We start from the raw sequence: 16,465 nt of genomic DNA, 5'->3' as shown, positions 1-16,465 counted from the left end.
CCGGGAAATGAAACACTTGATATTTCGTAATCCGACAAAACGGAGAATGATGACTTTGATCTTCCGTAATCCGACAAACCGGAGAAAGACACATATGATATTCCGTAATCCGTTAAAGCGGGGAAAGACACATTTGACATTCCGTGATCCGTTAAACCGGGGAATGAAACACTTGATATTCCGTAATCCGACAAAACGGGGAATGCTGATTTTGATATTCCGTAATCCGACAAAACGGGGAATGATACATTTGACATTCCGTAATCCGACAATGCGGGGAATTGAACCACTTGATATTCCGTAATCCGACAAAGCGGGGAATGATGATTTGATATTCCGTAATCCGTTAAACCGGGGAATGATTTTGATCTTCCGTAATCCGACAAACCAGGGAAAGATGAAAGGTAAACTCAAGCGGTCCGTTGTTTAGGACTGGCAACTTCAAACAATTGAGGACTGAAACGAAAGGGTACGACCGAACAAGACTTTTATCGACTGATGCAACCATGTATGAATGATGTTGTGTATATATTGTGTATGCATGAATGTATGAATATGTGAAAGTATTAATGTATGAATGTACGGTTGGATAAATGGATGTATGAATGTATGGATGTAACTTGCACGAATGCATAAAATGTATATGACAAGTAACTCGATGAAACAAGACACGACATGTAAGATGGGAGGCGGACTGACATCGCAGTACAAACACTCGGCAAACTTCCTTGGAGATGATACTATTGTGAACAAATCGAGCCGTTGATGGTGTAAAACCCGACACAAGGTAGCAACTGATGAATCTTGGGGAGAAAGCCTATTGTCGAACCAAAAGTCTGGAAGAAGCCGCCATTTGTAAACCAATGCAGAGTGTTATTCCACTGGTATGCTTCAACAGTCATGTTTTGTATATTTTTTTTTTTTTGAAAATCCCTAACTTTTGCCTGGACCGCCCTTTCGGGTTTTCAGTCCACCGGGAGTATATTCTTTTTCGTGCCCCTAATTTTTGCCTGGACCGCGCTTTTGGGTTTTCAGTCCACCGGGACGCTCTCAGTTGCCTAAGCTGCCTTTTCAGATTTTCAACTTAGCAGAGCATTTATTTTTGTATTTCTTTTTTTTTTTGACTGTGAAAGCATCTTGCTAGAAGAGGAGGTCCTCTTCATTGTGCTTAGCCATGTTTCTCTTTCGGAATGTGACCGTTCTCGAGGCGGATGCTGATGTACGCTTCAACTACTCACGAGTTCAACGAGAGTGTGTCTGTTGTTCACACTTTTCAAAAGATGTAAAAAAAAGTTTTGTATTCTGAATTTTTTTTTGCTTCAAGTATTGTAATTAAAAATAGAAGAAATTTTGCAAATAGAATGAATAGGAGTTCCAAGTAAATGGGCACAGACTCAAATTTTGATGAATTGAGTGGTGGCCTGCCAATGGTATGGCCCCACAGATCTTTGAAAAAAATGGAAAATGGTAAATATATTGGAAGGTACATTGAACACAATAACTGTTATACTCCCTGACAACTTTGAATGCCCCAGTTCCGAGTCTTTGATCTGCATATGCTTTGAATCGGAGGTTCTTTTGACGACTGGATGCCCCAAGTGGATTGTACTGACTGATGCAGTTACTTGTCATGATCCTTAACTTTTGCATGGATCGCCCTTTTGGGTTTCGACCTATCAGGATAATCATTTTTGTTCATGTCTCTAATTTTTGCCTGGACCGCCCTTTCGGGTTTTCAGTCCACCGAGACGCTCATTTTTGCCTAAGTCGCCTTTTCAATTTTGCGACTTATCGAGCTTTTATTTTTGACAGAGTATTTCTTGACTGCACCGACATTCATAGGACGTGCGAGTTTGTCACCATCCATAGTTGTAAAAGTCATTGCACACGAGCCTTCATAGTTAGGCGCCCACTTGCCCCTGCAGTCTGGTTGGAAAGTAGTACAAAGTTCCGTTCTTGAAATTCATGGTGACGAACCTTTTTGTTAGAAGCTTGTTTCAAACCTTCTTTGATATATTTGCACAAGGTTGTCATGCATTTTAAGTTCAACCAAACTGGTATTCCAGAACTCCTATTGACGGGACTTCGACCTCCACGGAAAGCACGACCTCCATGTTGTATACTAAGGGAATGAGGGGGGGCTGCCCCTGTTGAAGTGTCTACTGAAGCATGATACCCACATAAGGTAACAGTAACAACTCATGCCAGTCTTTGTAAATGACTGTCATCTTCTGACAATCTTCCTGATATCTTGTTTTGTAGCTTCGACGGCTAGATGCCCCAGTATGTGAGAAATCTTGTCGGGAATCTCTTCATTCTCTTTTTCAGCTTCGGACACAGGGAACTCAAAGTTGGAAGAGAGTACATGGTCAATGTGTTCAACGGGTTTATTAATGCATGATTTGATTATTGATTTTGACAAGTAAGTATAAGTTATGATTATGCAGACATTTGAGAATGATTATTTTTTTGGTTTTTTGTATTACCATTTTTCCAGAAAAAAGCACAAAATAAAACAAAGTCGGGATCAAGACGACCTTTTTATTAATGATGACTATACTTAAAGCAAAAAGCCCTACGCAAGTTCACTTTCGTCTCGGGAGGGACGATAGGGTGTTTTTTAAAAGCGAAAAGCAACAAACAAACATTATTTGAACATATAAGTAGTAGGAGGAACATCAAAAACGACCCAATTGCAGCTATCCACTCCATGTTTCACTAAAATTACGCACCACCTCTTCAAGATAAGGTCCCGTGGTTCGGTATCATATTAGCTTTGCACATTTTGATTCAAGTCTGTGAAGGACAGGACCTTGGCTTCGACTAAATCTTGAACTGCATTCCTCAAAGCATAACAGCGCTCAACATCGTGACCTGGTGCCCCTTGATGGATGTCACATGAGAGGTCGACTCTAAAACCTGCTGGCAATTTTCCGGGCATCAGAGGAGGCAGCCTGGTTTGGACATAATTCCCTTTGAGCAAAGATGGGAGCAACTCAGCATACTTCATGGGAATCGGATCAAACCGTGTCCTTGGAGCCTGTTGTCGAGGCTGTTGCTGCTGATACGGTTGTTGAGGCTGATAAAGCGGTTGTTGAATGTCTTTGGTAGCGGGTGTAATAGTAGCCACGTGTTGATAATCCAGACGTTTTTGCTGAGGTCTCCCCTGGGCCAACATGCTCACTTCTTGTTCGTTCTTTCTCAGAAAATTGCTCCCAAATTTATTAGAACTGCTGGCAGGTACAATTTCCATAACTAATCGTCCTTCTCGGACTCCTTCTTCCAACTGTACACCCATACCAACCATCTCTGCAAAGTTCTTGGGCGCACTTCCGACCATCTTCTTGTAGCAGAACTGATTGAGAGTCTTTAAGAAAAGTTTGGTCATCTCCTTCTCTTCTATACGCGAGCTGACCTGGGCAGCGAAATTTCTCCACCGCTGAGCATATTCCTTGAATGTTTCTTTGTCTCCCTGAGTCATAGCCTGAAGATCGCTTCGGTCTGGGGCCATGTCCACATTATAACTGTATTGCTCCACAAAGGCATCACACAGATCATGGAAAGTTCGAATCTTTGTTTTGTCTAGGTTCATGTACCACTTTGAGGTAGGACTAGCCAAACTCTCTTGAAAGAAATAGATAAGGACTGGATCATCTTTGGCATAGGCAGACATTCTTCTCACATACATTGTTAGATGTTCCTCAGGACATGAGTTCCCCTTATACTTATCAAAATCTGGTACCTTGAACTTGTGGGGTATCTGGACGTTTGGCACCAAGCAGAGATCATAAGCGGATTTCCCAAACACTTTCTTCCCACGGAGAGCTCTCATTTCTCGTTGCATCTCATCGTACTTCTCTTGTAGGTCATCAACCCTGTCATAGGCCCCCACACTTCCAGAATGGAAGATGGGTTCCTCCTGTTGTGGGATAGTATGAACGGCGGGTGCTGAGTAGGTCACGACAGCTGGAGGAAACGTCGTAACTTGCTGAGGAACATGAGTTGCACGTTGAAAAGTAGGCATCTGAGCTTCACAAGCAATGGGACGGAGTATTTCGCCAGCAGTAAGAGGCGGGAACCAAGGTACGGAACGTTGCGGTGTAGAGTACTCCGGAGTATCGGCACAAAACGTCCATTCAGGGCTAGTAGAAACAATTTCGGCTAGAGTCCTGATAGGAGGAGTAGGTGGTGGTTGATTCTGTGCAGCTGCCAGTGTTTTCATCAATTTAGTCATTTCGTCCATCTTAGTTTGCATGACTGCCATTTCTTCACGGAGCAATTGATTTTCTTGCTCGAGAAACTCCATCTTCTCTTTATGATTGTTCGAGTGTTGTAAATGTGAGTTGGTTTCGGACGAGGACGCCATGATACTTTTGAGATAGGTTGACCCTTTTTATAGGAAAAACAAACGTGTGAGACACGGACTTGAAACTATGAATGCATGATGATGGATTATGAAAAAATGGAGACTTTTTATTTTATCGAAGGATTTGTCAAAGTAATTGTAAACATCATAAGTAACATTGTTTCATTTGATAATTTGAGATATTTCAAATAGTTCTCTTAAGAAAAAGCAAAGCCAAAGACAAAGTCCCCAACAGAGCTAAGGTCTAGTTTAAGATTTTTGAAATTGTATTTCTTGTTGCTCCTCTTTACAAGGTCCATACCTCTGATGTTTACAAAAACTTATTCAAGTCTTTCGATGTTTAATGAGAAAAAGTTTTTAGGAATGTATGCATGTATGCATGAATATGCTAAAGAACGGAGAAAACATGGTGAGGATTAGGTCCATGATGTTGGAGTCAAGGGTAACAACGCCATTTGGTAAGGACTATGGTTTCAAATATACCTGTATCACGGGTTCTACCAAGTTCCCAAATTACAACCACCCTTGTGAATGCATCGGTGCATAAGACTGCTTCTAGTCCAATAACATTCACGAGGAGGTCTAGTTTGAGTGTAGTATCGCGTATCAACTAAAGTCAAGACTGCTCTTGGTTTAGCCACCGCACTACGTCCTTAAAAGGCCAAGATGGGTTAAGGGTGATCTAAAGGTCCTCAACATTTGACGGACTTCAAAAATAATAATGCCAATCACGACTGCTCATGGTGACATAATATTACTCTTGAAACCCACGTTGAGTGGAGTTATATCACATGCACACATATCGCAGGACAGCTCCTGGTATGGCACTATGATCGTACCCCGTCCTATCTTATATTTCACTCAAGCCCGGGTGTAGGACTTATCTCACCACTCACGTTTAAGAAAGAAGAAAGAAGAAGGGAGAACATATATACACGTATTTCCATCTTTTATTTTATTTTTATTAAGCAAGTTATAGCACAAAAATTAAATAAGACCAAGTTAGGCTCAACCCTCTTAGGGGGTTCCCCAGTGGAGTCGCCATTTCTGTCGCGTCATTTTTTGGAGATCAAGGCTATTTGATTAGCGTTTGACTCGCTAACTTATTTCACGACTGAACATTTAATTTTTTTAAGAAAAAGGGGAAAAAAGTTCAAACACCCCATATTTTGAAAAGATTTAGGGATCGGGGGTTAGTTACATAAAGGGAAGGTGTTAGCACCCTTTATGTCCGTAGTACTCTACGGGAACCTCTTGATTTTTATTTAAATAATGTGCTATAACTTGCTTATTTTTTGAAGAAAAAAGTAGTTTGAAATGATAAAAGAAAGGAGACCTAGTTTATCTACATTTTATTGATTTGGAAAGACAAATGTCCTTTGCCTACGTACCCGTGAGGGATCAAAATCACGTAGTTCGTGGTTAAAAAACTGACGTTTGATTGATTGTGTGTTTTTTTATTAGTTTGAAAAAAAGTTTTAAAATGGAAAAGCCAAATGGCAAAAATGAATTTGTTTGTATTTTTTATATTAAAGAAAAATGACTTGAAATATGATTAAATTGATTGAAATTTGATTAAGGAAAGAAAATAAAAAGGACGTCACTTGATTTAAGATCAAGGTTTATTTAAAATATTTTTTGTGTTTTGTTATTTGCAATGTTTTTGTTGTTTTCAAATAATTGGAATTAAACTAACGGAGCAGAAAATATAACGCTTAGGTACTTTGTAGCGACGTCGGATCACCACCAAGACCTTTAACCTAAACTATGAAGCATAAAAAATAAAGCATACACCCACACACGTACACATGCACCTAAAGCTATTACATAAAACCTAATATACATGCTATGTCTGCGAAAAAAATAAATGACGGAAATAAATTATTTACATTCAAGCCTAGTTTACATTCTAAAATCTGACGGAAAAAATAAATGACATAGTAATAAATAAATAAAAATGGAAAAAGATAAAGCTAAAAATGCATGAATGAATTACATTGAAGTCTAATATACAATCTAAATTATACAATGCCAAAACAAAAGAGGATGCAAAATAACATGACAAACCTAGCCTAATAAAAAAATATGCAAAAGAAACAAATAAAATGTAATGCAAATTAAATATGCAATGCAAGAGTAATTAAAATGAATAAAATGCAGGGAGGGGGGTGCAGTAAAAAAAACTGGGCTTAAAAGGAAAAGAACCGAACCGGGTCGGTTTGTAAACTGGGTCGGTTGGGTTAAAAAGTCTGGGTGGGTTATTGAGTGCATAATGCCAAGGGGATAGTGACAGACCGTCTGATTGATCCAAAGGCCTAGATTCAAACAAGGGACAAGGTAACATTGGCCACATGATCAAAATCGGGACAATCAAGGAGGCGAGGGTGCATGGTAGTCCATGCACCCACGCACACAGGAACATCACAGCCTTATAGATAGGCTTTCTCAACAGGTTCCCTTCATTCTTCTTTTCATCTTCTCTTTCTTCTTTCTCGTTCACGCTCCTGCTTCTTTTTCTTTCTTAATTTTTTTTTATTTTTTTTATTCAATCCCCTTCTATTCTAACAACTTATCACAATCAAAAATCAATAAAACAAACACATAGATAAAACGAGACTCGTACCTTTCCTTCCTTGTCTGTTTCGATGATTCGGATTTGAATTCGAATTCGGTTTGGGTTCTTCTTGGTCGAGTTTGAGTACGATGGCACCGATGCTGCTGTTGTCGTCAACCTATGCTTCGAAATTGCTCTGTCTTACTGTTTGTTGTGTTTGGTTTGATTCTTTGGTGTCGATTGTTGTCGTCGGTCCTGATGTACGGTTGTGCGATGCAGGTTGGTGTTGGTACTGATTCGGGTTGCGACAGTGTGGCTTGTGTTTGAGCTGCGCTGGTTTGGATTGATTCCGTGATTGAGGTAGTCCCGGATTGTGGTTCACGCCTGCGTTGATGTATGATGATGCTCGATGGCGACGGTTGTGTGGCTATGCGGTTCGATTGGGAATGGTTTGGAGTATTGGTACTGATGTGTGATGGGTTTGAGGTTCTTGAGGGTTTGAGAAATTGCAGTTTATAGGATCGTGATTGTTTGACAAAAAGAGGGTTGTGGTTTGATGAATGCTTTGTGGTTTGAAACTAATGTTTGGTTATGTCGATTGGATTTGTGAGCATTGAAGCTGGTTTGTTGAATGATTTAAAGGTTCGAATGAATTGGCTGTGCAGGTTAATTGTGTTGTGAATATTGTGTGCAGGTTTTGTGAATTTCGGCCCAGTTTGTGCGTTCATGAATTTTTGGCCCCCGTTCTGTGTTGTGATGCAGGTTCATTTTATAATGTTGGATTGTGCTAGAAATATGCTTGAATTGGGGAAGGGGGAAAATGAAACTGAGAAACTTGTTCCTGAGAGTTTGGGATGCAGATGAATTTGAAAAGTAATTGGGACTGATTCACGTTTGACAGGCTGCGTTTTGGATGAGGACACATATTTTTTGGATTTTTCAAATGGACACTAAAAAAAAAAATAATAACAACATAAAATGATAGAGACTAAAACTAAAATAAAAAAAATAATAGTAGAAATAAAACAAAACAAAAATAAACAATAAATAAATAAAAAGACTATATAGACTTGGACTTATCTCTAAAAGTAATTTTAAAAGAAAGGTAAAATTGAAATTAATTAAAAATTAAAAGATGGAAATAGAAATTAAAATAAATAAAGAGGGAAGAGGGTACGACTCGGAATAAAAAATGAGGTATTTTAAAATACCTCTCTGTCGATTTTTTTTATTGAAAAGTCAGATATCGATCACGGTTAAACGACGTGTGTCAGTGTATGAATGTATGATCCTTAGGGCAAAAATTGGGGTATGACAGTCTCCTACCATGAGAGACCTTTTAGAGCCGTTGGATTGAATGAGCACGCAATAAATGAAGTACACTTGATTATTTCTCATTTGTTTATCTTCCTCTCGTATTTCTCTTCCGTATGCTCCCTCTGTAATCTCATCCTTCCACCATTTGCTTCTTCCTCAATATATCAACACTTCTAAGTGCAAAATTTACCAAGCATGTAAACCCAATAATAACTCCAAATCTCTGATATAGATCCAATAAATTCAAACATTCATATTAACACTTTTAAGTGCAAATTAATGGGATGAACCCAATACAAGTCATCACCAGCTTTTAGTATTTCTAAAAAATGCAATTATCTATTCCACCAGCCAAGCATAGATAAAAGATATATGCGCTTCTCCTTCATAAAAGAGCTAAAAGGCCATTTCTAATTCTGCTTAATTCAGACTGTAACAACCCGATTTTCGCTAGATTTAATTTAATTGTTTTTATATGTGTTTATATGTGCTCATATGTGATTAATTGCCTCTGTGTGTGTATGTTTGGTTGGGATTATTAGAATTCGGTGTTAGAAGGGTATTTTAGACATTTTGGACTCAAGGGTATTTTGGTCATTTTGTGAGTCGGGGTAATTTGGTAATTTTGATGAGGGTTGTTTTTAGTGCTTAGTGAGAACTATTATTATCTTACTCAGTTACAATGGGGTTGTAGTTGAGCCCATTAAGACTTTATGGGTTAAGCCCGATAGTAGTGAACCTATTTAAGCCTTAGACTTTAAGAGAATTAGGGTTCACAAATCATTTTACCAATTTTGAGAAGAGGTAGAGAGAGAAAGAGCAAGAGAAAGGGGGCAAGAGGAAGAGAAGAGGGTTGTAGAGAAAACTTGAAGAACCAAGAGGAGCTAGAGATTCTAGGAGCTTTGGCTAGGATTATTGCTTATTGAGGTAAGGGGGCTAGATTTCAATCATAATCTTTTAGTTATAGCTTCTACCCTAATTCTATACATAAGTGCTTAATTATTTGTATAATTGATTATTGTGGAATTAAATGGTGAAATTCGTGCTTATGTTTGATGCAATATTTGGGTATGTGAATTTGATGTTAATTAAGTTGTTGATGATGAAATTACATCCTCAAGATGTGTATATATGTATGCTTTGTGTTTTCACTCAAAATTGATGAAATGAGATGTTGTTGTTGATGAGTTGTTGATGAATTCACTTATGATTGTTGTTGTTGTTGTGAGATGTTGTTGTTGATGATTGAAACCTTGGGTAATCATAACCTTTGAGCTTGCTATGAGTTTGTGTTGTTCCTGAAGGTTTTCATGAAAATGGGTCAAATGGTGATTTTTGTTGAAAGGATGTTTTGCTTCAAGTTTTACATGGATTTGAGTGTCTTTTCACGTTTAGAAACGTTTAAACAAACTTTGAATGACTACGACTATGACAATAAAGAATGATGTAGGTGTCATGTCTCTTATGATCCACACTAGGTAGAAACCTGTCATGAATGACTACGACTATGACAATAAAGAATGATGTAGGTGCCATGTCTCTTGTGATCCACACTAGGTTGGATCTCAAGGGGTTCTCATTATGGGAATGGGATAAGCTCCACAAGGGGGCCCACATGTCACTGAGTAAGCAAGACGTAGGTGTCGTGTCTCTTGTCATCCACACTAGGTTGGATGTCAAGGGGTTTCCGCTAGGTGAAACAGGATAAGCTCCGCAAGGGGGGCCCGCACGTCACTAAGGGAGTCTGATGTGCCTTAGCTAGGTTTTCATCGGTTTAGTAACGGATTGTACTCGGGGTTACTCCACCCGGGACACTCCGTAAAATGAATCAAGATAATGATTCTTTGTTCAACGCTAACCTAATGAATGAATGAATATAACTATGTATGAATATGAATGAATATGAATATGTATGAATATGATTATGATATGAGGTTAGCCATGAGCAAGTCGTGCAATAAAGCAAGATATGAATGATGCACCGACGACGATCTTAGGTTTCCCTAATCGTCTGGTTTTGGACCGTGTCATGAATATGTTATGTTAGGCCTCGATGCGTTTAGCGTATCTTGGCATAGAGGTCTTAGGATCCCCTTAACCGCCATGACACGTGAGATGTTAGTGAAGACCTATAACAAGTAAGATGAACCTATGACGGATCTAGTATGCACGACCGTCTAGGAAAGCATGACCACTCACGTATAATCAACCGTCAGGTTGTATTGTAGACATGTGGTGACCATAGGTTTCCTCGAGGTTACCTATAGCCTAGGATTAGGTAGAACTCACTGAGACATTATGTCTCATCCCGATCCTTATTTGTTTCAGATAAGCAGGATGGTTTTTGCATGCTCGTAGCTGGATGGATAATCAACAAGTGTTCGTTCGTACCGCTGCAGGATGTTTGGATTCAAGGATGTATTTTCTAAGTTATGGACTAGTAGTAGTGTGTCATTAATTGTACGAACGCATAATGTTGTATAAAATATTCATTCGTATGTAATTTAAGTTGTAAATTTTAATATATTCAGTACTGAACATAACATGCATGCTAAACTTCATAGGTACGTTTAGTATGGGTGTTACAACTTTCTTATAAGATGTCTTGGGACTTGGGAACATAATTCATCCCTTTGTAATTTCTTTTTAGGCGTCTTGAATTTTCATTCATGGTCTTCTCAAGATATTCACAAGTCTTCAAGATGTTGTGCTTTGCTGATTTGCTTGATTACGTCTTGAATTAAATCAAAACACCCTAGAATTGCTATGTTTCAAGAAAAACTAGAATGACATGACTCAAATAGAAAACATTACAAAATGTCCAGAAAACCATAGGCAATTACTCTAATACTTATCTATTTTGAATTAAAACTAAATAAATATGACTAAAAAAGATGCTAAGAATAATGTCAGATGACTTATCATCAGATATCCACGGGTGTTCATGGATATACTTGGATTTTTGAAAGAAAAAAAAAATTTTAAATACCAAAAACCTCAACTTTTAAACTTCCAGTCAAATTATATTATCCATTCAGATTTCATAATCCATACAGAATTCATAATCCTTACATAATCAACCAAATTCTTAATGTCTATACAAATTTTCAACTTATCAACATCTAGAAAAATGTATAGAAAAACTTATGCATTTCAAGGTTTAAAAAAAAAGAAAAAAAGAGGCCGACAAAATTACACTAAAAAGTGAAGTTTCTAATGATAAAATTATCATCTAAATAAGTCAAATTATCGTAACATATAGTAAGCGTACACCAAGAAATTGATCATAATCGCAAGGGATGTTAATAATAATGAAAAGGAAAAGAAACCGATTTGTGGTAACCAAAAGAAGAAGAAAAATGAAAAGAAACTTTTATGTGGTAACTGAAAGAAAATAATAATAATAATAATAATAATAATAATAATAATAATAATAATAAAATGAAAAATATAAATTGGATTTTTTTGAGGGGATATAAATTGGATATTTATACACATCTTTAATGCCAAATATGAAGAAGAAAAAATATGTAAACGTGGAAATTAGTAAAGGAAAGGAAAGCACCGCCTCCTAATATCATAAAAGGAAGGTTCCGTTGGGTTTCGTGCAATTGACGCAAGTCACACAGTTTATAAACCCTTCAAACTGTTTCAATATCTTTCACTTAATAAACCCTAAATAAACAAACCCTTTCATTCATTGATCAATTGCTTTACTTGTCTTTTTCTCGTAATCGTTCAAACCCTAATTAACAAACCCTTTCATTCATTCATTCATCTCTTTCTCTTAATCCTTCAAACCCTATTCTCCAACAACAATGTGTTTTTTTTTTTTGAGAGGGCCAACAACAATGTGTTGTTCTTCGAAAACATTGGAGGAGAAACCTTGTAAAAAACTTATTGTTAAAATCTGTTACCCTTCTCAAAAACACAAATCTGAGAATGATCATGATGCTGATTCTTCTTCTAAGAGGAGAAAGATTCAACATGATGATTCTTTTTCTGCAAAACCAAAACCCATTGTAACATGTTATTGGGTTGATGCTTCTGCTACAAAAGATACAATTACTACAACTCTGTCTCATCCAGAAACATGTGACAGTGTTGTCGAAAACAACAAGAACATGTTCAACAACCATGTTTCTAAAACATCAGTCAAAGAAACTTCACAACCGAAGGAGAAATCAACAATAACAACAACTCTGCTGTCTCGACAAAAAGACAATGCTTATGCCCTAAAAAACAAGAACCAAGTTTCCGATGATCAGCGATACATAAAACTGTCGTCTTTAGACAAAGAAACGTCAAGGGTTTCTGAAAAACTGTCGGAGGAAAGTCCAAAACACGCCAAGGGTTCAACAACAATGTCTCAACAAAAGAGTGAAGGTGAAAAAGCGAAAAAGAAACCGATGGAACGTCTTAAGAGGATGCGGTGCTGGGTGATTTTGAACAGGATGATGGAAGGAAGAGATGGTTGGGCATTCAAAGAACCTCTTGACTCAACAAGTTTTGATAAAAAGTCAAAACCAATAAGGTTGAACGATGTTAAGGCCAAACTGAGAGTGTATTCATCACCTGAAGACTTTGCGTATGACATGAGACATGTGTTCTCTAATGTGTTGTCAACAAACCATCCAAGGAGTGATATTTACAGAGTTGCAAAGAGGCTTGGTGATAGTTTTGAGCAAAGATGGAAGTGTTTGAATGATGAGTGGGCAGTTGAGGACAGAAAAGGAAAGAAGATTAACAAGATGAGAAAGAATTATTCTGATAGAAAACAAGTTTAGGATACTATATTGTTATTTTTTAGTTTGTCTTCTACAATTTTCAGTAACAGTTGGCTCGCTTTGTTTATGTGAATGTGTGATTTGTACTATTAACTACAGTGATGATTTGTACCTTTGTTATTGCATTATACTGTTATTATTATTTCCATTTGTGGTTGCAACATCCTTTTCTCTTTAAGCTTTCATACTGATAAAAATATAAGCTTTTTTTTTTTTTTGCTGGGATCTTTTAATTTTATCATAACTTCGAAAGCTTGTGATAAAGGTTCTTGAAATTTTTCCTATACAAAACTTTGTGCTTTTTTATGGTAAAAGAAAATCAAACTTTTTCAGTGAACTAACAAAGGCCCCTAAGGAAAGAGACTCTCATATTACATAATAGATTGATAACTGCTTTATAAGATTTAAACTTCAGAACTAAAGCTAGCATTTAAGATGTATAATAGGTTCATTATGTTTTAGTATAATGTGACAATGTTTGAAGAAATACAGGCCTTTCAGCTGCCATAAATGAATATATTTTGCAGTCATTCTCTCGAGCCTTGCGCTCCATGATTTCCTTACAGATTATATCTTGTTTTAAGAAAGAAATTATACTTTAGTTTGCCTAAAAGTTTCACTTTCCTACAACCGTGACAGGTACACATCCATAATGTACCCTTATATACAACCATATTGAAACACGACTCACGCTCACAAACGTAAATGTGTGTTACGAAAATTTTGTAGACATGAAATGGCAGAAGGCATATAGACAAATTTCTTAAGTTAGAAGTCTTTTTGTTTGGTTAATGTGAAAGGAAAGGAGTTGAGATCCTCTTCTTTTCTCAAAAGAAGTTTGGAGTTCTATTATAAGAAATACAGAATTTGCATGACATGTATCCAAAACATCTGTGACAAAAAAATTGTAACCTTCGATATCATTTTTAAAGAAAACCTAATACCACAGTTAAAAAATTACATCCATCTGTTTTTACAATTCCTGAGATATACAAAAGTCAAGTATATCACTGGTCTTGTGTTTCCTTCAACCGCAAAGAATTCAAAACTCCCTTGCAGGCTAGTCTAGTGGCTGTTTTCTTGTCAGTAGAACCTTTGTACTAGTATTGATGAATTATGCAATACGCGACTACCGCGATTCTACAACTAGTTACGCCGTCGTTCCTGGACATGCTCTTCTCCTTGGTATAATTCTTTTTCTGGCACAATTCAGTTAATTCTCTAATCGGATGGATTGTTAAAGTATCAGGTGTCACAAGGGGATCCAAAAGAGGCCTTATGCTTTGCCACACAACCTCCTTGTTGTATCCTGAATCAACCAATATAGAACCAGCTATAGATTCTATGATGTCTCCAAGTACCTGCGAACGATAGGAACAATCTTAACTGGTGTTGTAACTGTTTACACATCATAGTTGATCATGAGATTCACAACATTAGAAATTGCACTAACAACATTTACTTCTTTAAATTATGTTCAAGAACTAATTACCCTAAAAAGACAAAGCTATTAATTATACACTATAAACACTAAAATACACATGAAAAGCACACGACATTGACATAGACACATCCACACCGATAATTATTTGAGAAAATGAAGTAATCGAATGTTGTCACATGTGTCGGAGTAATGTCGATGTCAGCACCAGATGGGCTATCAATGTAAAGTGTATGTTCTACATAGATTACATCTGTTAGCATATGATATTTTGATCACAGAGACCAGACCACTAAAGTTTTGGTATTTGTAACAGCTTCATCAGAGAAACTACCATACCAAATAGCATAGCTAAAACTAAAAACAAAAGTAACAAAATGCAGTTTCTAATCCTAATCTTGGCATAGAAGCAGTATTGAACTTAAGGATTGTAATTATTTAGTTTTTCACTAGAAAACCCCACTTTGAAGTAGTGTTTTCTCTGCTCAAACAGTACTATGACTGTAATAGCATTATTCCAAGATCTAGGAAAATTAACCTTGGGTAACAAAGTGTTGGACTCCCATCCAAAAGTTTGTGATGGAAACTGTTTGTTAAATTTATCAACTGCAGCTGTAATATGTTGTTCTAACTCAGCAGAGGCATGGCGTACATGATTATGCAGTCGAACCTTTAAGGCACACAAGGCATAACAGTCATTATTAACAGAGGCTGACCTCATACCTGTTAACTGCCTGGGTTACATGCCAGGATATTCTTTATACGAATGGGTGGTAACGAGATAATCCAACACCGATTCTCCCAAGTATTCAAGTCTCTGCAGGGAAAGTAATATATCACATAAAAATTAGGCAAAAGTGAAACATGTAACAAAATCTAAAATAAAGTTAAACTATTTTTATTAAGTTAAAAGCTCTTTCATAAATGATCCTGAAGAGCTAATGCAAATAAGCTGAAAACAACTTATAGGCATGCCGTATATTGTTTTGATAAGCTCGCTTAAAGAGCATTACAAGTGCTAAGACATGCTCATACAAAAACAATATAAACAGAACTTTAGAGGGAAATACAATTGATCGTGAAGATGATAAGCAAATCAATATAGCGTCAAAGAAAATTCCGACTTACATTGATACACATAAGCTAATATCTTATTTCTATATGTAGAATAATACCAACAGTAAGTACCTGATAGCATCTACGGAGGTCAGGCAGCAAGTAAGAACCGTGTGTCATTGCTTCCAATAACAAAGGACGGTGCATAAACAAGTACTTCAGAAGAGATTCTAGAAACCTGAACTTAACTAGATTGTCGGGACAAGCATTGAGTTGTTTCTCAAAGGGTGTAATATTAAAATCCTCTGTGATACCAACCCAATCCATAAACAACAACGCAGCCATACATCTCACCACCAGCGCTAAGGAATGCACTGATTAGAGCATCGACAGCATCAGCAACAACTTTCCGTTTCAATTTTCTATTTCCACGAGTATAAATTTTTGTCCCCTTAGAAACTATCACACCTAAAATCATTTTGTTAAAAAAAATCATTTTTAGCTTCAAAATGAAAATCTATTTTAAGTAGCTTTTCCAAAATCTATTTTTTTCTAAATACAAGGAACTCAAGTGTAAGAGCTTCAGATCTTAAAAAATGATTTTTATGTTAGTAAACAAACATCTTTCAAAAAAAAAATGCTAGTAAACAAACAGAATAGCTTTAGGGTGTGTTTGTTTTAGCTTTAAAAAAATAGATTTTGTATTGCAAGAATCTAGAGATTTTTTTTTTAGAGATTTTAAAAAAATCTGAACCTATTTGTGTTTGTCAACTACACAAAAAAATGATTTTTAACTAGTTCATGTGTTACCTCTTTGATTTTGAAAATAGATTTTTCAAAATCAAAGAGGTAATCCTAAACAAACACCTAAAAATGACAAAAGTGGTTTTTTTAACCCAAAAAATAGATTTTTTTTTAAAAAAAATCTTAAACAAATGCACCCT

General features: G+C 36.7%; 3 protein-coding genes and 1 pseudogene across 3 annotated transcripts; 1 reads left to right on the top strand and 3 right to left on the bottom strand.

Moving 5' to 3' along the window:
* Positions 1-1,348: 1,348 nt before the first annotated feature.
* LOC146906102 (uncharacterized) lies at positions 1,349-3,507 on the bottom strand. The gene has a single exon (XM_085726388.1). It carries the CDS (start codon positions 3,479-3,481, stop codon positions 2,771-2,773), a length of 711 nt encoding a protein of 236 aa, XP_085582514.1. The 5' UTR covers positions 3,482-3,507; the 3' UTR covers positions 1,349-2,770.
* An 11-nt stretch (positions 3,508-3,518) lies between these two features.
* On the bottom strand, positions 3,519-4,306 carry LOC146906101 (uncharacterized). The gene is made up of 2 exons (XM_085728740.1): positions 3,617-4,306; positions 3,519-3,524 (listed from the first exon to the last, which is right to left on the bottom strand). The coding sequence occupies exons 1-2, from the start codon at positions 4,304-4,306 to the stop codon at positions 3,519-3,521; spliced, it is 696 nt and encodes a 231-aa protein (XP_085584866.1).
* Positions 4,307-12,088: 7,782 nt separating this feature from the next.
* On the top strand, positions 12,089-13,024 carry LOC146906100 (uncharacterized). Its single transcript, XM_085728739.1, has one exon. The coding sequence runs from the start codon at positions 12,089-12,091 to the stop codon at positions 13,022-13,024; it is 936 nt and encodes a 311-aa protein (XP_085584865.1).
* Positions 13,025-14,124: 1,100 nt separating this feature from the next.
* On the bottom strand, positions 14,125-15,866 carry LOC146906099 (endoribonuclease Dicer homolog 2 pseudogene; annotated as a pseudogene).
* Positions 15,867-16,465: the final 599 nt, after the last annotated feature.

This window comes from Medicago sativa, chromosome 7, assembly GCF_051527215.1.
Source record: "Medicago sativa cultivar Bolivia chromosome 7, Bolivia_mono, whole genome shotgun sequence".
Classification (NCBI taxonomy): domain Eukaryota; kingdom Viridiplantae; phylum Streptophyta; class Magnoliopsida; order Fabales; family Fabaceae; genus Medicago; species Medicago sativa.
Note: the sequence above shows the minus strand (reverse complement) of the source record. Positions and strands in the feature narration are given on the sequence as shown.